The 26,716-nt window shown below is 41.8% G+C and overlaps 1 protein-coding gene across 3 annotated transcripts in view; it reads right to left on the bottom strand.

Moving 5' to 3' along the window:
* Positions 1-26,716, bottom strand: part of ENTPD6 (ectonucleoside triphosphate diphosphohydrolase 6) — a 104,597-nt gene that overhangs the window by 15,826 nt on the left and 62,055 nt on the right. For all 3 annotated transcript variants that reach the window (XM_030196274.1, XM_030196275.1, XM_030196273.1), the window contains exons 6-10: positions 26,626-26,661; positions 23,288-23,376; positions 19,407-19,486; positions 9,566-9,630; positions 4,939-5,040 (exon numbers count right to left, since the gene is read on the bottom strand). In XM_030196274.1, coding sequence (XP_030052134.1) covers positions 4,939-5,040; positions 9,566-9,630; positions 19,407-19,486; positions 23,288-23,376; positions 26,626-26,661 — 372 coding nt within the window. The remainder of the gene's footprint in view (positions 1-4,938; positions 5,041-9,565; positions 9,631-19,406; positions 19,487-23,287; positions 23,377-26,625; positions 26,662-26,716) is intronic.

The following is a 26,716-nucleotide window of genomic DNA, read 5'->3' as shown; positions in this document are numbered from 1 at the left end:
TTATTCAAAGGTGTTCAGAAAACAATAAAACAAAATGCAATAAAATAAAACTGAGCTAACGACCAGCCCATAAATGAACTGAGGAAAAAATTATGTCTTACCTGATCATTTTCTTTCCTTTAGTCCTACCAGAGAATTGGGCTACTGCCCATATACCAGAAGATAGAGATAGAAAAAATAGTTCTTATGATTTGCCCCTTAAGGGTATCGTGCAGCTTGGAATGTTCAGTATTTCGATTTGCCAAGCAGTGATGATTCTAACCTTAATACCAGCCATTGTCAAAACTTCGAGACCATCTGTCCCATTCCACCAACAAGTCCAGGAAGAAAGGAGGCATATATATTACTGGCATACAGGCAGTGCAATGACACAAGAAATGTGCAAAACTGAGCACTTAGAAAACATCTGAAAACAGAATGTAAAAGTTCAAACAAAGACAGCAAGAACACCACCACATGATAGAAAGAAACCCAATGAATGAATGAATGAATCAAGTGGAAATCAGGACTGGTCTGGTAGGATAAAGGAAAGAAAATTATCAGGCAAGACCGTTTTTCCTTTCTTGTCATACCAGACCAGTCCACACTTATGGGATGTAGCAAAGCAGTGCCCATAAAGGTTGAAACTATGGATAGAAATATAAAGAGGCCAGCCTCAAAATCCAAAGCATAGAGAAAGGCTGATAACCCTTGCAAAAGGAACTTAGCAGCCACCTGGAGAATCCAAAGTGGAAAACTACAGATACAAAAACAGGGATTGCTCCCATGCTTTGGCTTATAACTGACTCCTAAAGAAGGAGAACAGGTTTCAACCCATAAGGCAAAAACAACCTTGGGAGATTGTAGAAGAACAGATGGGCAAGAAGTCTGCAAAGTCATTAGATGCGGAAAGTGGACGTACCCACCCACAAATAAATAGATGCCAGTGAGCTCTAACTACTCTGTTCAGAATAGGTGATGACTGTTGCAGCTTGGACAGACTGCAAACTTAAAGTAGGCCCAGAAAAGATGAGCTTGCTTGAGCGCACCATAAAGGAGAAGAAGGAAGAGACAAGATCTTCCTACTAATATTAACACTCTCAATAGAAAGAGGGGAAGCTGAGAGACAGAGCAGAGGCAACTCGAGCAGAACCCTGTAAAGGAAAATAAGGAAGAAATAAGGAAAAACTCTGCAAGGAACAGGAATCATGGAAACAGGAGCTTCTTCTGCTCGAATATAGAACCAAAAAGAGTGGAGCCCGAACTCCACCGTAATGCCCTGCAGGACTGTAGCACCTCATATTGCCCGAAACAAAACTGTTACAAACATCCTGTACTGAAAACAGGAGTAAGTAATGTAAAGGGTTGAAAATCACAACAGAGGGTGGAACAAGCCCAAGCCTCTATCATGAGGAATAGAAATATGACAGGCCTAAGTAGAAAGAATGGAGACAAGTCATTCTGGAGCAGCAGAAAGTAGGGATGTGAAGGTCCATTGGCTGTACACTTAGGCCCAGAGAGACTCTGTAGAAACAATACCAATAGACTTGAAACTATGGCAGTAAGCAGAACTTACAATGGAGCTACTGCCACTCCATTACTGAAAGATCTAGAAACAGGTATCACCAATGCAGGTATGTACCACTGCAGCAAGGTACAAGGCACCCAGATGATGCACCTAGTGCCTAACCAGTATAGGCTCTGGAAATGTGGCTCACGCATAGAGACGGATGAGGAGAGACATATATCAAAGCACAACAGCATAGAACCATGCTCGAGAGAGAGATAGGACCAGAGGTAGTAGCCTTGTCCGCAGTTGGAATTCAGCTGAATACTGAAATGAGAGTCATGTTCTGTCATCCAAAGGAAGTGGTATTCTGCAGCCAAAGGGAGAGCTGCACGCCTCAGGAAAGGCGTCTCGCTGCAAAAGCAGAGATAGGGCCCTATTCCACAATTATGGGGCCATGTTCCCACGCCGACTGAAATGAATTCCTACCCTGCAGGTAGAGATGAGCTGTGAATTTAAACCAGAGAATAAAATATATCATACATCGAGATACAGAGCTGCGCCCAACGTCTCGAGAAGGGGTTGTGCAGAATACTCAGAGATGAAGGTGTGCACTATTTTCAGAGAGAATGTGCATATCTACCAAGATGGAACTATGCTCCACAGGCAAGAGCAAGAGAGCAAATTCTACCTGCTGAGATAGAGCTGTGACCCACATTTACAGATAGAACAGTGCCCTGCATTCAAGATGTAGAGACAAAGCTGTGCCTCACACACAAAAATACAGTTTGTTTATATACAGCTAACACCAAATGTTCGAACAGTTTATGATAAGATTAAAAAATCAAGACAACCTCTGGATGAAGAAATTAAAAACAAGTATCCAAAAACTCAACCTGAATTAACAAGAACATTCTTTAAAAGAAACGATTTTAACATCTTCCTAAAATAAATGTATTCAAAATGAATTGTAAAACAAGGAGCATATACACGCCAACTTTTAGGGGATTAGTAACCAAGAAGCCCATCACATACCTTAAATCACTTAATACCCTTAACTGAAGGAAGGGCAAATGGAGAACATTTATAGTTGTCCTACTACTAGAGGGAACACACAAATTCAAAGTGGGACATTATATACTCAGGGCAATCATCATTCAAAACATGATGCAGTATACAAGAGAATTTAAATAGAATCCACATAAAATTTAGAAATTCTGTCCTGTTTGGAGAGGAGAGACACCTTCAGAGACTGAGCTGCATTTCATATTCAGTGAAGAAGACATGGAACAGCCTCTGAAACAGAAGAGTGCTCCAGACTTAGGGACTTTGCATAATGCCCACATCCCTCTTAAATTACTGGGGCAGCTAAGTCTTTGCATGTAGAGCATAGATCTACAGCAGGGTTCTATATTGACTTATGTCAGACAGAGTCCTTGTCTACTGACAGAGGCAGGGCTGTGCTCTACTGACCGACATGGCGCCTCGCGCCACCTCTGGGGAGGGTGCCGCACTCCACATTCCAAGAAGGAGCCAAGCTCTACGTTCAGAGATGGGGCCACACTGCCCCTTCAGAGACAGATCCATGGACTATAGTTGGATATGGAGCCGCCATCGACATGCAGAAAAGGAACTGTGTTCTACATTCAGAGATACAGCAGTGCTCTCCAGTCAGAGACGGAGCTGAGCTCCATGTTGAAGGAAGGAGGGAAGCCCAACAATCAAGATGGAGCATTACTTGCCAATCATAAATGGATCAGTGTTCTGCAGCTCAAGATGGAAAACTGCTGACCAACGTAGCCCACTCTCTAGGGAAACAAAGAGCCCAGCTGTCAAAATGGAAGAGAGAAGCATAAGATAGAGTTCAGGAGGAATGGCAAATGTAAGTTCCTAGGAAAAAGGAATAACAAAGGACAGCGCAGACTGGCAATGCAGCTATAAAACAAGAAAGATGCAGGAAAAAAAACCTTTCAAAACTGCTTATTAAGAGACAGAAACATACGTGATAGAAATGCAGATTAAAAGGAGTTCTCAAACAATGCCCTTAAGGCTGTTGCTTCATACAGAGATAGCCTAGTTCACAGGCAGATCCTCCAAGAAGGGAAAAAACAAGGACGACACAGCAAATAAAGCACAGGTGCATAGCTGATATCAAGGCAGTCATCACTGATAGCCTCAAGCTGCAGACAACCTCACAGACAGGCATTTAGCCAACACAAACTGAAATAAATATATACTGGGAAAAGCAGCAGGCAATTCCTGCCATTTAAAATCATAGTGAAGGTCCACAGAATCCGTGCTTAATGCTATACAAACCCATGTCAAGTCACAGGAGAAAGAAATAAGGCCAGTTGCAAGGAAGCCTACAGGCAATGGGAACAATCAGATAGACCATAAAAACACAATATACGAAAAAGTGAGAGAGACTCATCCCGGTGTCACCGACAGACAGGCCAGAGCTCTTCTTTTTTTTTTTTTTAAAGTACCAGGAGTGCGATGGCAGCATCCCAAATTATCACCAAAGGACGCCCCGAAGAACTTAGGTGTGTAAGGAGGACTCAGACAGATATAATAAAGGCAGCAATCCCACCGGTTAGGGAGAGAGAACAATAACCTGACAGGCAGATGATCAAAAGCCCCGCGCTGTTCCAAACAGCACTCTAAACTAGCGCTGGAACAGCACGGGGCTTTACCGCACCGATGATCAGAGATAATGCATGCAAATTTAAGCAGCGCAATTATCTCTGATCATGGGGTAGAAGTGCGGGCGAATTGTGCCGAGCATGCGCTCAGCACAATCCTCCCGCACTTATTTGACAGGTCTGGGCTGTCAAAATCCCAAACCTGTCAAAACACAGGGACTGGAGGTCCATGGGAACACCAGGCCCTGACTACCCCTGCCCCGACCAACGGGGGCTGGAGGTCTGGCAGACCTCCGGTCCCCCCCCCCCCCCCCCCAGGTTCAGGGAGGGCTGGAGATCCGGTTGGTCTCCAGCCCCTCCCAAACCCCCAGAAAAAGACTCCCTGGTGGTCCAGTGACCGCCGGTCAACCCCCTCCCTCCCTCCCAGCGAGCGACAGGGGTGGGCGGACCTCCAGCCCACCCCAACTCCCCGAGTTGTCTGCCGCCGAATCCCTGCTAAAAATAACCCCAAACCCAGTTCCCAAGATTTTCAGCCCGCTATTCTAACCACTGGGCTACGTCTAAGAAAAAGACCTCCTATAATGCAATAAGTATCTGGTCCACATCAGAGTCCTACCTAGAGTTAAAGAAAGCTTTTTTCTTTTGTTCTCTTCAAGCGTAGAAGAGAAACTAGCAAATGTTCTTTGGTGTTAGCTTATTATTGTTTAACAGGAAAATTGGAAGGTACAACAATGACAGGGAAACAAATGGCTTTTAACATCAAATGAGTTTCTGAAAATAGCAAAGAAGCATTTTGCTGGATGACTGTACCTGCCTTCTGCCCTTTTATTCTGTAGGTTATTTCAGCATGCTCCCATTTATATCTGAAGTCTGGGGTAAAGCAGGGGGTGATAAACTCTTCACCTTCATTTACTATAATAATAATTTTAAAAAACAGCAGAAAAAGAAAAAAACACGTAAGAAAAATAAATCATGCTGTATAAGGATGACTTTTTAATCCTACATGTCTGGTCATTACAGGTTTAGATACTTCTTGTATCACTGGTTCTAGTCAGAAAACTGTATCAAACCCTGAAGTAGGGCTGGCAGTAACAAATGCTGATTTCACAACAATCATAGACAGAACTCATTTTAGCTTGTGATTCCTACCTACAAAGCTACAAATAAAAGCAAACTCAGATACTATCTCTGAAAAGTACATTGCTGTTTACAGCTTTGGCCTGATGAATATGCAGAACTCCTTTATCTATTATTAAAACAAGTCAGCTAATGAGTTTGCCGGACTTATTTTATAGATTTTATAGGCTTAGTTCCGATTAAAAGGATAATGTGGTATTTAATATCAACACGTGCTTACAGAGTCAATTTTAGCAATTTTGATTCTTTCCAATCCAAAAGGTAGTTGGAAAGAATTATGAAGAAGGATCAAGAATGTCTGTCCATCTGGGGGCAAAGTTACTCTAAAATACGTAAGCAATACCAAGTAATCAAGTAGAGATTTCAGTAGACAACGGTGCTTATTTTCAAAACACAAAGATTTACAAAGTTACATGGTAACCTATGTAACTTTGTAAGTTTTTGCTTTGAAAATGAGCCTCCATATGAATACCTTCAGCAAAATAAAGATCTAAAGTTCCAAAAGGAGAGTGAAAATTCCATTGAAATCTGTTGGGAGACATGTCCCAAAGTCCAGAAATATTGGGGAATGGTGCCCCAATTCCTACATCATTTGTTGGGAATGACATGTGTGCCCTCTGCTCTTGTTTTTCTGCTTAACGGCATGTCTTCATCGGAAGACATGGGAGCTACCAGATTGACCAACATGGTGGTAACTGCCACTTGGCTATGCCTGGCAGCGGCTTGGAAAAAAACAGAAGTGCCCAGTAAGGACCAGTTGACTGCAAAATTGGACTATCTTTATTTAATGTCAAAGCTCACTGCCATTAAGCATGGACGGATGGGTTCCTTTTTCGCAGTGTGGACTCCATACAGGAAAATGTTAGGCCTTTGTTCAAGTGGTGTGGGGTTTTTTTTAGGGGGTGGAGGGAAGGGGTGGGAATAATGGGAACTGATAATTGTGTGAAAGGATCATTTGTCGGAATTCAGCCTGTGTAAACACTGTTATTAATAAAAATTTATAATTTAAAAAAATTCCATTGAAATCTGGAGGAAAAGACCTCAACAACTGGAACAGCAGGCTCATTAAATCAGTCTGTTTTCATCATGGTTCCACTTATTATCACTGATCTAAAAAACCTCTGCAATTTTATCATATATCCAAAATCCCTGCTCGACAGAGCTTACAATCTAATTAGGACAGACAAACAGCACAAATAGGGGATAATGAATTATTTAAGGTGGGAATGATAAAACATGGGTACTGAACTAGTGAGTAAGGGTTAGGAGTTAAGAGCAGCATCAAAAAGGTGGGCTTTTAGCTTAGATTTGAAGACGGCCAGAGATGAAGCTTGACATACCGGCTCAGGAATCTATTCCAGGTCTACGGTGCAGTAAGATAAAAGGAACGGAGTCTGCAGTTAGCAGTGGAGGAGAAGGATGCAGATAAGAGAGATTTACCCAGTGAACAGCGTTCCCGGGGAGGAGTGTAGGGAGATATAAAAGTGGAGAAGTATTGAGGTGTTGCAGAGTAAATGCACTTGTAAGTCAATAAGAGGAGTTTGAACTGTATGCGGAAACGGATAGGGAGCCAATGAAGTGACTTGAGGAGAGAGCTAATATGAGCATAGCAACATTGGCAGAATATAAGTCATGCAGCAGAATTTTGAACAGATTGAAGGGGAGAGAGATGGCTTAACGGGAGACCTGTGAGAAGTAAGTTGCAATAGTCTAAGTAAGAGGTGATAAGAGTTTTGATAAGGGTTCTGGTAGTGTGCTCAGAAAGGAAAGGACAAATGTTGGTGATATAATAGAGAAAGAAACGACAGGTTTTAGCAGTCTGTTGAATATGTGCAGAGGAGGAGTCGAAGATGATCCCAAGGTTATGAGCTGATGAGATAGGGAGGATGAGAGCTTTATCCACAGAGATAGAGAATGGGGGAAGAGGAGAGGTTGGTTTAGGGGGAAAGATAAGAAGTTCAGTCTTGGTCATGTTTAGTTTCAGATGGCAGTGAGACATCCAGGAAGCAATGTCAGACAGGTAGGCTGATACAGCAGCAGACAGATCAAGGATAAGGATAAGGATAGAACAGAGACCTTTGTATCTGGTCAGGAACAGGTCACTGGAGACTTTAGCAAACAATGTTTCAGCTGAATGAAGAGGGTGAAAGCCAGATTGAAGTGGATCAAGAATAGCTTGAGATGAAAGAAAGTCAAGAGAACAGCAGTGAACAGCACGTTCAAGTATCTTGAATAGGAAAGGGAGGAGGGAGATGGGGAAATAGTTCTCTCTTCAGTGATTTCAGAAAAGGAGGCAGGGGTTGAAGAAGGGTTGAGAGAATGGACTAAGGGAAGGAGAGGTGGAGGTGACTTGGTTGAGAATTCAAGTTTAATCATGAAAGTACTCACCCAGAGTCTGGGTAGAAAGTAAAGGGGGAATTGGAAGTGAAAGCACTTTGAGGAGAGAGTTCAGTGTGGCAAAGAGACGTCGATGGTTTGAGCCAAGGTAATTTGTTAACTGGATGTAGTAGTTCTGTTTGGTAAGTGAAAAAGCAGACAGGAAGGAGGTCAGCAAGAATTTTAAATGTATGAAGTCAGTATGGGCACGAGATTTCAGCCAAAGGCGTTCGGAAGAGCGGGCACAGGAACGTAGGTAGCGGATTCTAGTCAGCCAAGGCTGGGGTTTGGTACGCCTCACAGAACTGGGATTGGGAGGAGCGAGAGTATCCAGAGCAGAGGAGAGAGTGGTATTATAGTGCGTAGTAGTAGTAGTAGTAGTAGTAGCAGAAGAGACAGCCTCATTGATAGACTTGGATAACAGTGGTTGAGAAGAGATTTGAAACACTGGAGGACAGAGTAGAAGGGTCGATAGCCTGAAGATTAAATATATTGGTTGAGACTGGATGGGACTGGGGGGGGGGGGGGGGGGGGAGGGTGTTTAAGTGTGAAAGTTATCAGATGATGGTCAGAGAGGGGAAGAGCTGAGGCTCAGAAACTGGAGAGTGAGCAGCTGGAGAAGAAGATAAGATCAAGACCGTGGCCATTCTGGTCAGTGAGGGTAGTGGAGCACAGTTGAAGATTGAAAGAGGATGTTAAAGTGAGAAACATAAAAAAACAGAGGAATCATTAGCATGAATGCTAAAATCCTCAAGAATGAGGGAAAGAGATGAAGGTTCAAGAAATAAAGAAAGACAATAAGATTGTCAACTTGTTTTCATATACAGGTCAAATAAAACAGTTAATAACTAAATGGCAAGCTGTCTGCAATAGCCCTGTGGAATATATAAATGTTGGTGTGTATATACATATATTAACTGGTATAGGACTGTTTTTTTTAATTATTCTAACACTTAATTTGTGTATTATGTTTTAAATTTAATTTTCAAATGTGACTGAAGACTGACATATAACAATGCTGAATATTGGATGAGATGAACATATAAGGTTCTATATGCAAATACAGCACTGCTGAATACAGTCTAGACTAGATTCCACCACCACAGCTGGAGAGACTTAAATTAAAATTTTACACCCGATATTCAAAACAATTTAACTGGGTAGGAGAGGCTCCTGATTAGTTAAATTTGCAAGGAAGCGCTGCTGAATATCCCTTCCTAAAAGATACTGCACTGGGTGTGGAGGTACCACACAGAGTGTGGAGGTGCACTTAATCTCCACGAGACAAAGTAAAAGAAAAACAGAGGGGTGGGGGGGTGGGGTGAGGTGGGGAAGATAGGCTCTTTCCAAACAATGGCGAAGACGTATGATTTTGAATAAAAAGTAATGTTTATTACAACAAGTTGACTCAACACAGCCGGTCAGGTCAGGAGGGGCCGGGGCAGGCCGGGAGAAGGATCTGGCCAGAGCTGGGAGTTATATAGGTACTGGAGATAACTCAATGCCAGTGTTCACACAGCTAACTGGGCAAATAGGACAGCTTAAATGGCAGTCCTATCTTTGCTTGGTTGGCTATGTGGATACAGTACTGAATATCGACTATACCCATATAACTTCAAGGTACTGCCGCTGATCCAGATTTTCAGTGCTGGTGCCCAGATGTGGCTCAATAAACAATTACATTTCATGTAATTCAAACTACAATTACCTAGTTACCTGGACTGCTTTGAGATCCGTTTGAAAAAGTAATGTAAGCATATGTTTTTTATATAATGTACGGTATATGGCTTGCATTTCCAAATTCTTTGCACACATTTAATCCAAGTACTTCACCCTCTGATCTATGGCTCCTTGCCTGCCACATTTTACACCACTTTTTTCTGACTTCAACTTTAGAAGAACATAAATAAAAGTAGCTACTCACAATGCTGGCCTTCAGTGCCTCCTAAAATGCTAAGCCTTGCCGACATTAAACCAAGTCCCAAGTAACTGTTAAGAAAAAAAAAAAAAACATTTAGCAAAAATATACAAAAAATAACACATTATTATGTGGCTTATAAATGTGTAATACTTTGTATTAAAGCATTCTGATAAATATGGAACCTGGGCAGTTGCCAAAACTTAATTTTTGTAAATGAATTAATCTCGCCAAAGAAACAGAAATACTGCCCATAAATATTTATATCATTATTAAGGACAAGAAAACAGTGTGGGCTTGGATCCATGGAAAGACAACATTACTAGTAGAAAAATTGCTAGCAACATCAGTGAAGGAGAAAGGCCTAGAAGAAGACCTAAAATAAAGATGTAGATCGTTTATTGTTTATTCATTTACTAGACCGTCACTTATTACAAAGGTAAATCAGAACAGTTTACAATATAAAATAACATTAAAATAATATTAAAACAGTAAATAAACATACTGAAATCCATTTGTGATAGGAAAGCACTACAAAAAGACAACACACATACAGATTTCACAGACTGTAATTATAAAAACATTAGAAAGAACACAAAACTAAAAAGTTTTTTTTTTTAGTTTATCCTTTATTTCTGTTTTAAATGCTTGTTTCAACTGACTCTCGAAAAAGATATGTTTTTAAAACTTTATGAAAATGAGTATAAGAATCCTCAAGCCTAAGTTCTTTAGGAAGACAATTCCAAAGAGACAGAGCTATAAAGAAGAATGCCGATGTTCGTGTTGATTCCCATCTAGCTTTGGATGGAGAAGGAATTACAAGTCTATAATCTGTCAACGACCGAAGTGTCCGAGTTGGAGTATAAGGGATAATAAGGTTAGACAGATATGATGGACTGAGTGAATAAAAAGCTTTGTGTGTTAATGTCAAAATTTTAAATTTTAACCTTGCTTCCATTGGAAGCCAGTGCAATTGATATAGTAATCCTGTCATATTTTGACGCTCTACAGATGATACGAGCTGCTGTGTTTTGTATCATCTGTAGGCGTTTTAATGCTGCAGGTGCAATTTGGAACAGAAGAAAAAATAAGCCTGGTAAGGGGGGAGGTGGGTTAGATTCTAAACACCAAACAAATTTTGCAAGACTATCTGACCAAACCAACTGTTACATCGAGTATTTTCTTCAAAGCAGTAATGAAATATGAATGTGTGGACCGAAGACTCAAGAGAGTCGTGCTAAACTGGGTAACATAGTGGAGGGTGGTTAGGACTAACATCGTCAGGACAGACAACTGCAGTTTCCCATCATTTATTTATTTAGTCATTCATTCATTCTTGTAGCCCACTATTATCCAAAAGCAGGTTTCGATTCAAAGTGGCTTACAATTTACATTTGGGGGTATACATTCATTTTTTTTTACAGATGGGGTATGGAAGAGTCTGCTGTAGTTTTATCAGTTAGTTGTTGACTTTTGTAAAGAGGTAGGTTTTCTGTTCTTTTCTGAATTGCACATAGTTAGTGATGTTTCTTGTGGTTTTTGGTACTGAGTTCCACCATTTGGAAGCCAGGTAGCTAAATCCTGCTGTGAAGATGGTTTTGCAGGTTAGTTTCTGCAATTGGGTAGATGAAGAAGTAGTTTGACTTTTTTGCCAAGTGGTGCCATTATTACATTGAACAGTATTGGTGATAGTGGAGATCCCTGTGGTACCCCACGTTCTAGGATCCAGGCGGCTGATGTCTGGTTAGCCATTTTTACGATGTAGGATCTGGACTTTACCATTGAACCATGCTGCCACTACACCGCTGATTCCCATGTTGTCAAGCAGGGCCATTAGTGTTGTGTGACCTACTAGGTCAAATGCACTTGACATGTCAAACTGTAGTAGTAGTAGATTGTGCCCTTGGCTTATTAAACTTCTGAACTTCATTATCAGGGTGGTTATGACCGTCTCAGTGCTATGGTGTGGTCTAAAACCTGATTGGGAGATATGAAGGAGTGAGAATTGTGTCAAGTATTCCATTAGTTGCTGTGCTGCAAGGCCCTCCATCGTGTTGGTCAGTACTGGAATTGAGGCTACTGGTCTGTAGTTTGTGATGTTGTTGATCTTACTTGTTGTGTTTTTGGTGATGGGAGTTAGTACTATGTCACCTTTGTCTCTATAATTAGCACTTTCTATCCAGCTGGGGCTGAGCTTTAAACTCAGTAAGAGCTGATCCAGGGAATAGTTTCCGAATCCCGAGACCAGCTACTCACTACCACCTCATATGAATGAGTTCCCTGAACCTCCAGAGTAACAGTCCACTAGTCCCTTAGTCACTGCAGGTAAGGGCCAACATTCATCAAAGAGGTTTTCCTCAAAATCCTTCCTATTAACAGTTACCAGGTTATAAACATAATGGCACAATTGTGCATATTGGTACCAGTAAGCAAGACTGATGTAAGTCTGTTTTAACTCTTCATCAGGTAACAAGGTAGGCTTATCATCTTCCATAATATCAGAAACTTTAGTTAATCCTTTAAGTGCTCACCGTTCATAGACTCTGTCAGTCATTCCGGGCTCAAAATCCCCATTACCCACCACAGTAAGGTATCGACAGCAATGGGGATGCAGGCCATAACGCATCCAAGAGGTGCTCCATACTCATCACATCGGATGGAGCAAAGAATTGCCAAGTTTTGAAGGAAGCTTTCGCACCCCCATATGGATCAGGTAAGTAAAGGCAAATCGACCTCCCAAGGAGCCCTCCAAAGATAGATCACAAAAAAGGGTGGATTCACACAACCAGTCACGAACATATCGTAATTGACTGGCTATGGAGTAGGCTCGCAAATCTGGGAGTCCCAGCTGCCTTCCCCAACTGTAAACTTTTAAAGCTATTCTTGGTCTTCGCCCATCCCATAAAAATTGACATGTCTGTTCCAGATACGAACATCTTTTTGTTTTACCAGTAATGGATGTTGAAGGGGGTATAGCCACTTAGGTGGAAGAATCATCTTTACGAACTAGATCCTACCCATACGGAGACAAACTCATCCACTTATGACAAATCCTATGTCATCTGTAATATTTATTTATTGCATTTGTATCCCACATTTTCCCACCTATTTGCAGGCTCAATGTGGCTTACAGAGTTTGGTTGTAACATAATCATTCCATGATATCAGATACAATTAGTAATGTACAAAGATTAGGTGAGGTAAGAGAGAATGAAGGTGTTAGGCAAGATATAAGGTGGACTGTAATAATTGGGTGAGTTGGTGAGGTAATTTTGTAAGGCTATGGGTTCTCTTTGTAGGCCTTGTTGAATAGATGTGTCTTCAGAGATTTAAGGAAGTTAGTTATGTCATCAATAGCTTTCAGGGTTGTAGGTAATGCATTCCACAATTGCGTGCTCATGTAAGAGAAGGTTGTGGCGCGTATCAGCTTGTATTTTAATCCTTTACAGCTGGGGAAATACAGATTGAGAAATTTGCGGGATGATCTTATGGCATTTCTGGGAGGCAGGTCCACAAGGTTTAGCATGTAGATTGGGGCATCTGCGTGAATGATTTTGTGTACAATCATGCAGATCTTGAATGCAACTCGTTCTTTGAGTGGGAGCCAGTGAAGTTTCTCTCTTAGGGGTTTTGCATTTTCATATTTGGTTTTTCCAAATATGAGTCTGGTGGCTGTATTCTGGGCTGTTTGGAGTTTTTTGATAGTTTGTTCTTTGCAGCCAGCATACAGTGCATTACAGTAGTCCAGATTACTTATTACCATTGACTGTACCAAGATTCAGAAGATACATCTTGGGAAGAAAGGTTTTACTCTTTTGAGTTTCCACATGGCTTGGAACATCTTTTTAATTGTGTTCTTCATGTGAGTATCGAGTGTGAGGTTTCAGTCGATGGTGACTCCAAGAATTTTTAGATTTTGTGCGACGGGGAGAGAACAGTATGGTGTGGTTATTGTGGAGTAGTTGTTTTTGTTGTGTTGTGAGGTGAGTACGAGACATTGTGTTTTCTCTGCATTGAGTTTCAGCTAAAATGCATTCGCCCAGGAGTGCATGATTTGGAGGCTTTGGTTGATCTTGTTGGTGATTTCGTTTAGATCATGTTTGAATGGGATGTAAATCGTGATGTCGTCTGCATATATGTAGGGATTAAGGTTTTGATTGGCTAGAATTTTGGCTAAAGGTGTCATCATTAGGTTGAAGAGGGTTGGTGATAGTGGGAATCCTTGGGGAACTCCACATTCAGGTATCCATGGGGGTGATATGTCCGCGTTCGTTGTTACTTGATACGATCTTGTGGTCAGGAATCCTTTGAACCATTTGAGAACTGTACCTCCTACTCCGAAGTATTCTAGTATATGTAGTAGTATTCCATGATTAACCATGTCAAAGGCGCTGGACATGTCGAATGGGGTCATGTTAAGTGCATAGAGCCGGGTTAGGTCTCTTGGAATCTGAAGCACCAAATAACGCAACTGGAGGCCTGCGCATCGTAATGGGAAGGTCCCCAGCCACCTCCCCTCCAATCCCTCTCTCAGACTCAATACTTCTGACTTTTCAGCATTGATCCAGAGCCCCGAAAAACACCCAAATTGGTCTAATAATGTAAGAGTATGTGGCAAGGATCTCTGGGGGTCCGTAATCAGCATCAATAAATCATCAGCAAAGAGCTAATTTAATGTCTTGGGTTTCCACTGGTATTACTCCTATACCTTCCTCTTCTAATATTTTTAATGCCAATGGGTCCATACAAAGAAGAAAGTCGGAGACAGGGGACACCCCATCTGGTACCACGCTACACTGGGAAAGAAGGGGATAGAATACCATTAACAAGAACCTGGGCCATTGGTTGCTGATAAAGCAATTGAATTCTACTATAAATATCACTCACAAAGTCAAAGCGTGTCAAATCCTCCCACAAATAACTCTATCACCAGCAACACTCTATGCACATTTGCAACCGCATCACGACCCTTAACAAAACCGACTTGATGATATCCCACCAATTTAGATATAATTGTAGACAAACAGTTTGCCAATACTTTAGCATATAATTTAACACCAGTATTCAGTCCCGTCCTATCCTATCTAATTTATCTAGGAATCTTCACGACATTGACCCTTCATCTCTATCCTCCCATGTTTCAAACCTCCTCTCTACTGTGGCACCATCCACGTCTGTCAACGAGGCTGTTTCTTCTTACAACAATACTCTATCCTCTGCCTTAGACACTCTTGCACCTTTGATGACCCGCCCTGTAAGGCGTACAAAACCCCAACCTTGGCTGACTTCTAATATCCGCTACCTACGTTCCTGTACCCGCTCCGCCGAACGCCTCTGGCGGAAATCTCGGGCCCTTGCTGATTTCTTACACTTTAAGTTCATGCTGACCTCCTTCCAATCTGCTCTTTTACGTGCCAAACAGGATTATTATATCCAACTGACCAACTCTCTTGGCTCTAATCCTCGACTTCTCTTCACCACATTGAACTCTCTCCTCAAGGTGCCCCCTCCCCCAACTCCCCCTTCATTATCTCCTCAGACCCTTGCTGAATTCTTTCACAACAAGGTTCAAAAGATAAACCTTGCTTTCTCTACCTCACCAGCTCTCCCTCCACTAGTCCGTTCCCCTCTCTCTCCTTCCCCTCATTCCCTTTCCTCCTTTCCTGAAGTTACTATTGAGGAAACTACACTTCTCCTTTCTTCCTCAAAATGTACCACCTGTTCCTCTGATCCCATTCCCACCCACCTTCTTAATGCCATCTCTCCTACTCTTATTCCTTTTATCTGTCACATTCTCAACCTCTCACTTTCCACTGCGACTGTCCCTGCTTCCTTTAAACATGCTGTGGTCACACCTCTCCTTAAGAAGCCTTCACTTGACCCTACTTGTCCCTCTAATTACCGACCCATCTCCCTCCTTCCTTTTCTCTCCAAATTACTTGAGCGTGCTGTTCACCGCCGCTGCCTTGATTTTCTCTCCTCACATGCTATTCTTGACCCATTACAATCTGGTTTTCGCCCTCTCCACTCAACTGAAACTGCGCTTACTAAAGTCTCCAATGACCTATTACTGGCTAAATCCAGAGGTCAATATTCCATCCTCATTCTTCTTGATCTTTCCGCTGCTTTTGACACTGTCGATCACAGCATACTTCTCGATATCCTGTCCTCACTTGGATTCCAGGGCTCTGTCCTTTCCTGGTTCTCTTCCTACCTCTCCCTCCGCACCTTTAGTGTTCACTCTGGTGGATCCTCTTCTACTTCTATCCCTCTGCCTGTCGGTGTACCTCAGGGTTCTGTTCTTGGTCCCCTCCTCTTTTCTATCTACACTTCTTCCCTTGGTTCATTAATCCCATCCCATGGCTTTTCCTACCACCTCTATGCTGATGACTCCCAAATCTACCTTTCTACCCCTGATATCTCACCTTGCATCCAAACCAAAGTTTCAGCGTGCTTGTCTGACATTGCTGCCTGGATGTCTCAACGCCACCTGAAATTAAATATGACCAAAACCGAGCTTCTCATTTTCCCCCCCAAACCCACCTCCCCGCTCCCCCCGTTTTCTATTTCTGTTGATGGCTCTCTCATTCTCCCTGTCTCCTCAGCTCGAAACCTTGGGGTCATCTTTGACTCTTCTCTCTCCTTCTCTGCTCATATCCAGCAGACCGCCAAGACCTGTCGTTTCTTTCTTTACAACATCCGTAAAATCCGCCCCTTTCTTTCCGAGCACTCTACCAAAACCCTCATCCACACCCTTGTCACCTCTCGTTTAGACTACTGCAATCTGCTTCTTGCTGGCCTCCCACTTAGTCACCTCTCCCCTCTCCAGTCGGTTCAAAACTCTGCTGCCCGTCTCATCTTCCGCCAGGGTCGCTTTACTCATACTACCCCTCTCCTCAAGACCCTTCACTGGCTCCCTATCCGTTTTCCGCATCCTGTTCAAACTTCTTCTACTAACCTATAAATGTATTCACTCTGCTGCTCCCCAGTATCTCTCCACACTCGTCCTTCCCTACACCCCTTCCCGTGCACTCCGCTCCATGGATAAATCCTTCTTATCTGTTCCCTTCTCCACTACTGCCAACTCCAGACTTCGCGCCTTCTATCTCGCTGCACCCTACGCCTGGAATAAACTTCCTGAGCCCCTACGTCTTGCCCCATCCTTGGCCACCTTTAAATCTAGACTGAAAACCCACCTCTTTAACATTGCTTTTGACTCGTAACCACTTGTAACCACTCGCCTCCACCTACCCTCCTCTCTTCCTTCCCGTTCACATTAATTGATTTGATTTGCTTACTTTATTTATTTTTTGTCTATTAGATTGTAAGCTCTTTGAGCAGGGACTGTCTTTCTTCTATGTTTGTACAGCGCTGCGTATGCCTTGTAGCGCTATAGAAATGCTAAATAGTAGTAGTAGTAGTAGTAAAGAAATTGGTCGGTAAGAGCTAGTATATAATGGGTACTGATTCGGTTTCAAGATTGGGACCGCTTTTGTCATTTGCATTGTAGGTGGAAATACTCTTCTCACAAAGGCTTCATCTTATACAGCTAATAAGGTAGGCACCACCAGGTGTCCCAAAATTTTGAGACCAAAGGGAGGTCATCAGGCCCTGAGGTCTTATGCTTAGCTAAGGTTTTTTTTTTAATCGCATACTGAATCTCTTCCGGATTCAAGGAGGTATTTAGGAAATCCAGGTCCTCCACCTGGAGGGCTGGTATATGTAAATTCTCAAAAAAGGCATCAAAAGAATGAGGCCCTGCTGTAGACACTGTATAGAGTTGAAGCATCTAATTAACTACTACATTGCCCTTAAGCAAATTCCCTTGGGCACCTTTTAAAACAGGGATAAAGCGGGGGCCACTCATGGTCCTCCATCTGCTTCTCCACATCATCAACTCATTGGTTTAAATCTTTTAGCCCATTTCAGAGCTCACCAATTAATTCTTTTAATTCAGTTGTTCTCACTGCTGCATCTGCCTGCAATGCTGCTTTCAGATGTAATAGCAGGAAACTCATCCTGTTTTGTCAAAGGGCCATGATCTTCCGAATCAGAGTAATTTATGCGGAGGCTCTTGTTCAGTTCATCCACATGGGCCGAGGCCACCATGTTGAGACCACTCGCTTCACACAGCTCACTTTGGAACTCTCGTTCTGTTGCTGTAAAATATTGGGAAATCACTATGGTTTTGAGCTGGGACATCAGTGTAAGACTCTGGATAGATTTCCCTGAAGTCATCAGCATACAGCAGGCTATCTTATTGCTGTGTATGCCTATTTCATCTAAAACATGCAGAGATCAACTGGAGCTTCAGGCTGAAGCGGCCATCTTACGGTGACATCACCGGAAGCTTCCAAGATGGAACTTTTAAACAACATCCATGCCCGCTGAAGTCCTAACCTTTGCAGTCAATCTTTTCAGCTTCTTTTTAACCATTTTCCTCATTTTATCATAGTCACCCTTTCAAAAATTAAATGCTGTTATAATAGATTTCCTTTGTTATCATGTTGTGATCACTGTTTTCCAGCAGCCCCAACACTATTACCTCTCATACTATGCCCTGCATTCCACTAAGAACTAGATCTAAAATGGCTCCCCCTCTTGTCGGTTCCTGGACCAGTTGCTCCAAGAAGCAGTCATTTATTACATCTAGAAATTTACCTCCTAACGCTCCCTGATGTAACATTTATCCAGTCATTATTGAGTAAATTAAATTACTCATTATTATACTGTTGCCCAATTTGCCAGCTTTCCTAATTTCTGTAAACATTTATTAATCTGTCCTTTCTTTCTGTCCCAGTGGACGGTAGTACAGCCCTATCAGAATATTCCTTCCCTTCACACATAGAATTTCTATCCACAAGGATTCCATGCTGCTGTTTCATGTAGAATGTTTTTTTTTCTTGGATTCAATTCCTTCTTTAACATATAGCACCCCCCCCCAATTTGATCCACTCTATAATTGCAATAAAATTTAAACCCTGTTAACACAGTGTCCCATTGATTTCCTCCTTCCACCAGGGGTCTCTGAGATGCCTATTATATCAACCTCTTCATTTAGTGCTATATACTCTAACTTTCCCATACTTATTTTTTAGGCTTCTAGCATTTATATACAGACACTTTAAATTGTGTTTTTTCCTTGCATCTACCAATTGCTTTGAAGATGATTGGGATAATGGGCATCCTTTACTCTGCTCTCCCCTTAAACACTCCTAGCTGTTTTTCACCGTTGTCAAAACCTCTCTATTGGGATTCCCTAAATGAACTGTTTCAATAGTATCCTTCAAGGATGCTCCACAGTGAACCATGCACCCCTAGGTGGCTTATTCCCCCCCCCCCCCAATTATCCTAATGCCATGCCATTTTGTCTTGTCAGTTTGTCTTTTGGGGAGACAAAACCCACTAGGGAATTAAGGGGTAACCTCCCCCCCCCCAATCCCTCTAGTGGAATGCTGCTCAATAGCAGCTATTAACCAACTTCTAAACATGCTCAGTAGCAGGTCTAACTCCACATGTTTAGGGCACAGACATTTAGTCCCCTTCTGAAATGGAGACTAAACATATATGAACTTGCCATGCTCCTGACCCACCCAAAGCATGCTCAAACTACACCCCCTTACCATTTGTATGCGCTTGGGTTTGATACATGCATTTCTCAGCTTTGTAAGATGAGGACTTAAAATGTTTATGCAAGATAAACATTTAAGTACCAGTTTATACACGTATCAAATGTGGGCTTTTATAAACATGTGTCTTAATTCACTATAATGTACTCTTAAACCAATGTATATGTTTGAAAAAAAAAATTGAATGACTGCAATGTACTTTCTCTTTTATAACTAACCTGAATGAATACAGTTTGTAGGTCATGTTAAACATTTGAAAGGATGTAATGTAACCAGGTAGAGATGTTTGAAGGGTTTTCTGTAAAAGATCAGAAAAATTAATGTCAGCATCCTACTAAACGATATCCAACATGTGATCTTATGAAAAACGTTGTTAAGTTTGGTAAAAAGTGTAATAGGTAGAGGCCATGACCTGACCTGAACAGACAACCAGAGGGAGTTATCCTGGTGGACGGCTGGTGTAATAGCCTGAAGTGGCCATTAGAGGGCACTCAGGCATTCAAGTGACTTGCTTGGTTGGGAAGTGACCACTAGAGGGCACTCTAATATTGGAGGGGTTTTGTTATCCTATGGAGACCACTCGAGGGTGCTCAGGAGTTGAAGTGACTTGCTTAGTTGGGAAGTGACCACTAGAGGGTACTCTAATATTGAGGGGCTTTGTTATCCTATGGAGGTCACTAGAGGGAGCTCTGCCTCAGAGAGAACCCAGACGCAGTTAATTGGGGGGGGAGGGGAAGAGATGGATATAGGTTACCCTTTCTAAATGGAGATGAGGAGGGCCCTGGCAGAAGGGAAGGAACCAGTTCTCCTCTATGGGATAGGCCTACTGGGGAAGCTTCTGGACTTTTCCAGAACCTATAGGAGTCGTCCAAAGAAGGGTGGGGTTGGTAATAGGCCACACTTTCCCCCAGGAGGAGGTCAGAAGGGGAAGGACCTCCAAGAAGAAAGGACATGAGAGAGATGAATAAAGTCAGGCTGCAAACCCCAGAGCCTGGTCCCCAGAAGGAAGGATCCATAAAGAACTGAAAGACAAGGTACTTACCCAGGTTCCAGGAGAACAGGGAAGGGTAAAGATGAGATGGATTCTCGTGTGAAGGGAACACGGGGGCAGCTGAACTTAGAATAAAATCTGGACTAACAGCCGGGGGTGGAGAACAGGACTGTAAAGTTGAGGTGGAGTAAAAAGTCTTGTCCAAGGGGTGAAGGCTGTTCTTAACTAAGACCCAGGCCTCTCGGAAAAGAGCTCAGTTGAAGTAAGTTAGATGAACTGCTTGTTGCAAGAAGAATAAACCCTACTGAGTGGGGAGTGCATTGTAGTTGAAATATGTTTGCATATTGAGTGGATAATTTGCATATCCTATGATGCCTTCTCATCGGCGCAAGGAGGGTAACAGAGATGTGACCTGTTACAGGGAGAAACTTCAGAAGGGGATGTTGGACGGAATGCCTGATGTTATGAAAAAGTCACCCTGAGGGTACGGAGGACCCCTATCCCTAAGGCTGAAGGAATGAGTGGCTATAATTGACAGCTGTCTCTAAGCCTAGAAGTGAAGCTTTCTGGAGGGTTCTGGGAATGTCCTGATAAAGGGCTGAAACTTTGACTAAGGGCCAGGATACCCCATATGGGGAGAGGTCTCCTCACGTTTAATGTACTTTCCTACTCACTGTGTGAGTGGACCTAGAACACCTCCTACTGGGAAGAGGGAACATGACAAATGTGTCTCCTACTAAAAAGGGAGAAAAATCACAAGTGTCTCTCTTACTATAAAGGGACAACATCACAAAAGATAAATACTAAACATAAACAAGTAGTAAAAAGGTATGGAAGATTAAATGCCTTGTAAGTGAGAGGATCTTAAGATGTAGCTTAGGGCTATGGGGTTGTGGCTGTTAAAATGAAGCATCAAGGACATGGTATCTTTGGGTTGATCTATCCCAGTGGTGTAGCCACGGGTGGGCAGGGGCCCCACCCACTTTGGGCTCAGGCCCATCCAGCAGCAGTGCACTCTTACTGCAGCTGGTAGGGATCCCCAAGCCCCACCAGCTGAAAACTTCCTTGAACAAAACCAGGACTCCAACAGAGCTCCACAGTCAGCAGCAGCTCTCCTTAGCTCCCAGATAATGGCACTTTGCACATGCTGCATGTGCAGGAAAACCAAGTGTGCACCAGGTGCCAGGTGCTTAAGAAGGGCTGCTGCTAACTGCAAAGCTGTATTGAAGAGAGTCCTGGTTGCATTCAAGGAGGTTTTCATCTGGCAGGAGCTTGGGGACCCCGCCTGCTCGGATATTTCGGAGAGGTGCAGAGACTATATGTGCCCACCCAAAATTTGAGGTCTGCCAATAGCTCTGATCTATCCTCAATCTTTTCCTTCCCCACCCCTACCCCTTTGCAACCCGTGTGCCAGCTCCATGCCTCTATCCTCCATGCTTCTTGGCTAGCACAAATGAACATTTCTAAACTCCTATATCAAGCTTCCATGCTGATTTCCTGAGGTCAATGCAGGGGCTGCTGATCTGAGATTTCTTAAACAGAAGCCAGTATAAGCCAAACAAAACAGAGCTTGGGATGGTGCTATTGGAAGCAAAAGGGATGAACTCCTTCTCTAATTTAGAGTGGCTGTGTAGAAAGAAGAGAGGGTGCGAAAGGCAGGTAAGGGCAGAGATGAGACAACATCAAGTTATGATGATACTAGTAAAAAAGGCCCGTTTCTGACCCAAATGAAATGGGCGCTAGCAAGGTTTTCCTCGGAGTGTGTATGTGAGAGTGACTGTGTGTGAGAGAGAGAGAGTGAATGTGCGAGTGTGTGAGAGAGAGAGAGTCTGGGTGCGAGTGTGTCTGTGAGAGAGTGTGTGTGTGTGTGTGTGTGTGAGAATGAGAGTGTGTGCAAGTGCATATGTGAGAGACAGTGTGAGAGAGAGAGAGTGTGTGTTTCACACAGATACAGTGTGTGCGAGAGAGACTGAGTGTATGAGACCAAGAGAGTGTGTGAGTGACTGTGTGACACATAGAGAGTGAATGTGATACAATGTGAGACAGTGTGTGAGAGTGAGAGAAAGACATTGTGAGAGAGAGAGAGTGTGTTTCACACAGATACAGTGTGTGCGAGAGAATGTGTGTGAGACACAGACTCTCTGTGAGACCGAGTGTATGAGACCAAGAGAGTGTGTGACAGAGAGTGAATGTGATACAGTGTGAGACATAGAGTGTGTGAGAGACCGTGTGTGAGATAGACAGAAAGACATTGACTGTGACAGAGAGAAAGAGTGTATGAGAGAGAGAGTGAGTGTGTGTGTGTGTGACAGAGATACCCCCCTCCCTCCCTCTCTCTGGTGTCAGCCCCCCCCCCCCCCCCCTCTGGTGTCTGAGCATTACTGTGCAGGACGCTGAGCTCTGGCTGTGCTTCAAGGAACTGACCAATCCTATTTAATAGAATGCACCTCCAACATTCTGAAGCCGAGAAACCTCGTGTGGTTGGTCAGTTCTGCTTGTGACGAACCCGGAAGTACGTGATGTCAATTCAGGAGATGGATACAGAGAGCAGGAATGCCTCAGCCATGCAGTCAGCTTCAGAATGTTGGAGGTGCGTTTTATTATATAGGACAAGGGCAGTGTGAATATGTGGAGACATATGGGTCAGCGCAGAAACAGCACCAGTGAGCATGGATGTAGGAGGTGGTGATGAGAAAATACAATGTGATATGCAAGTCTGGTGCGCATGTGAGAATCATGACACCATGACATTGGTCAGTGGACAGATGGAAGCATCAAGCAAGCTATAATGTTCGAGGCTTTGCCTTTGGAATTCTACAAATAAAACCTGTAAATAATTTTCTTAAGAAACTACTTATTTTTAATTTTGCTTAAAAATATTTACAGCCTGCATATTCTCAGTTCTAAGTAGGACACAATATAAAAAAACATACATAAAAATAATAAAACCTAAATTCAGTTATCTATGGAAGACATGCAACATTACAATATACAGATCAATATACCTGAAAAAAAATCATCATTTATACTGCAACAATAATCAAATACAAAATGCTTTGGTGCTAAGTTCCTTTTTACATCTGCACTTTTATTACCTCTTTAGCTTACCTCGCTGTTTGGATAAAATGAGATTTGTGTTGATCCACCTCCTAAATCCAGCATTCCTACCCGTTTCTTTCCTGAATTGTTCAAGCTGTCTGAAATGCAACAAATCAGAATGCAGTAAAAATGTCACAGTGTAAAACAAAAAAACGTGGAAAAACTTGTTTGCATTTCAAATAAAATATGCAAATCAAACAAATCCAGAAAACAGCTTTAAAATCTTGCACCTATCATTCTTAGTACCATGTAACCACATGCAAAAATGCTTCCATTCTGAGTTTGATAATGGGCTTCAAGGTCATTGTAGCAACTTATAGTAGAAAGATGGTTAATATCTATATCCATTTGTCCTTTTCATCTCACTCTGCTTTATGTTAAAGGATCATCAATTTCAAATCTGTGGTTTATAGCTTGTTAAATATCAACTGATATATACAACAGAGCAAGTTACTTGTTGAATTCATTTATTTTAATTTAAATGTAAATTTGAATTTAAAAATAAATTGAATTTAAAAATAAATTGAATTTACGTGGAGGAAAAGACTTCAGTTGTCAGTGCTTATATAGTAGAATATCTTTTTATAAGACCACTGATATTTTACCATCATTAGTCTAAAAAACCTCCACCTCCCTTAATTTATTTAAAGTCTACTCTTGACTATAAACTAGTATTGAAATGGCAGCATTTCTCAAAAGTCAAGAAGCAAAAAACTAATTTGTTGATAACGCATGGCACTTTCCTGATCGCTGTTCTCAATGTGGCTCTAATTATGGTTCTATGGAGCTTCCCTGTTTCACAAACAATGCTTCGTCAGGAACCAGTGAGCTATTCTCCACTGCATTAAATAAGGCATGAATGATATTAATTGCCGATATTACTCAGTCTTCTCCTTTAAATGACAGACTTTTGCTGCGCTCTGTAATTCCGATTGCTGATATGCTCTCACTTGCATCGCCATGCGTTATCAACAAATTAAGGAGGTCTTTTACTAAGGCGCGCTACGCATGCTAAAAATAAGTGTGCTTTACACGCTACAGAAACCCCATAGGAATACAATGGCATCTCTAGCGTTTATCATGCGCTAAAAACGCTAGCGTGCCTTAGTAAAAGACCCCCTAAGAAGTTAAGCTTTTTGCTCCTTGCCTTTTGAGAATTGCTTTGAAAGTCTCTTTCTCTGCCTTTTCAATAATAGTTTACAGTCAAGAAAAGACTTGTCTAAATTAAATAACATTTTTACTATATTATAAAAAAGAAAAAAATACAAAAGTGAAAAATTAAAAAAAATTAAGAGATGTGGAGGTTTTTTTTTTAGCTTAAATGATGGTAAAATATCAATGGTTTTATAAAAAGTTATTCTACAATATAAGCACTGACAACTGAAGTCTTTTCCTCCACATATTCAAATTTATATTTAAATTAAAAATCAGTGAATTCACAAGTAGCTTGCTCTATTGTATATATCAAAGGAATGTCAATGTCATTTTATTAAAAACTTGAGTATCTAATATCTTCAACCTACCATACATATACCTCATTATAACACAATATCACTTTGCATTCGTTCATACTATGTATTTGTTCAAACCGTAACTGGCTAACGCCGTTAACGGTTATATGTAAGCCACATTCAGCATGCAAAAGGTGGGAAAATGTGGGATAGAAATGTAACAAATAATAATAATAATAACAACTCAAAAACATTCCAAATTTCATTTCTTTTCTAAAGGAATGTTTTGTTTTAGAGCACTGAATCAGGAATTTCATGTCTGTCCACATACCAAGTCGGCTAGAAATGGAAAAGTTTAAGTTTTGAAGCTCAGGATCTTCTATATGCTCAAAGAATAAGGCATCAGGGAGCCTTCCTCTAGCCTCACTTTATGTGGTTCTATATAACATGTCTACTTAATAAGCCAATGAGTAAGAGCTTGACAAACTCAGCAAAAAATATTGCTTCAACTAAGACAAAGCACAAGAGTGTACATTCGCTAGCAGCTTTCAATGCTTGCTAATCTGACCAAGTTAAAATAAAGATGACAAACCAAACAGATCCGTTTTATGATCTTCCCCACTCCTTTTCTAAATTTGACCCCTATGATGTTAAATGTTATTAGTGAGTGGCCTAGTGGTTAGGGTGGTGGACTTTAGTCCTGGGGAACTGAAGAACTGAGTTTGATTCCCACTTCAGGCACAGGCAGCTCCTTGTGACTCTGGGCAAGTCACTTAACCCTCCATTGCCCCATGTAAGCCGCATCGAGCCTGCCATGAGTGGGAAAGCGCGGGGTACAAATGTAACAAAAATAAAAAATAAATGATAAAGAGATAAGTGACATTCTCCTTGGTATTACGTATTACAAAGGATCACAATAATCACATGATCTCGATGGAGGTCATTTCATAAACCTTTTTTGTGTGTAAAAGGCACCTTACAAAATTAAGACACACTTAGAAGTACATGTGGTGCAAGTGGGTGCATATTTGTAGAGTACACATGCTCATGGAGGAGTTTGGATAAAGCGTAGGCGGCACAGCAATTCGTGTATTTAATAAAACTCGTGCATACTTCACACACTAACTTTTAAACCTCTTTCCAAGTAGGTATAAATGTCTGCGTCTTCAATGTAGGTGTGATTGCTGCAGGATTTGTGCTAAAGACATATAGGGGCCTTTTCACTAAGCTGCGTAAGCATCTACACGCACCCAACGCATAGCAAAATAAGAGTTACCGCCCGGCTACTGTGTGGCTCTTGTGGTAATTTAATTTTTGGTGCGTGTATGATACACGCTTCCAAAAAATAATTTTTATTTTTGGATGCAAGTATCAGACGTGTCAAGTGGCATTTGACGCGTGTAGGTCATTACTGCCTGGTTACCATGTGAGACTTTACCGCTAGGTCAATGGCTGGTGGTAAGGTCTCAGACCTAAAATGGATGCACATCAATTTTCATTTTGCCGCACGTCCATTTTCGGCAAAAATTATAAAAAGGCATTTTTACTGGTGCGATGAAAAATGGACCTGCGCGCGCCCAAAACATGCGCCTACACTACCACAGGCCATTTTTCAGCGCACCTTAGTAAAAAGACCCCATAGGAACCTTTGTGTCTTTATAATATAGGCACCTCCTTGTCTTACGATGCCTTGTTATAAAATTACCCTCCACATGGCTAAAGAGATTATGGACTGTCATGGTGTTCATATTATGAAATGCACAGTAGAGTAAACTGATTTTGTTCAGTGCTTATTTCTGTAATCTTGCTCCCAATACACCGATTAAATTCTGTTTCAAAACCCATTCACAAATTCCCTGCTCTTGCCTGCATTTAAGCCAAGTACAGCAAACATACCTGTTAAAAAGTTTACAGTGATCCATGAGGAAATTCCTGTTAAACATAAAAGCACTAATAAATTCATGTAGACCTTTTTAATTGAATATAA

The sequence above is a fragment of the Microcaecilia unicolor genome, chromosome 3 (genome assembly GCF_901765095.1).
Source record: "Microcaecilia unicolor chromosome 3, aMicUni1.1, whole genome shotgun sequence".
NCBI classification, from domain to species: domain Eukaryota; kingdom Metazoa; phylum Chordata; class Amphibia; order Gymnophiona; family Siphonopidae; genus Microcaecilia; species Microcaecilia unicolor.
The sequence above is the reverse complement of the archived record's forward strand: the minus strand, read 5'-3'. Positions and strand labels throughout refer to the sequence as shown.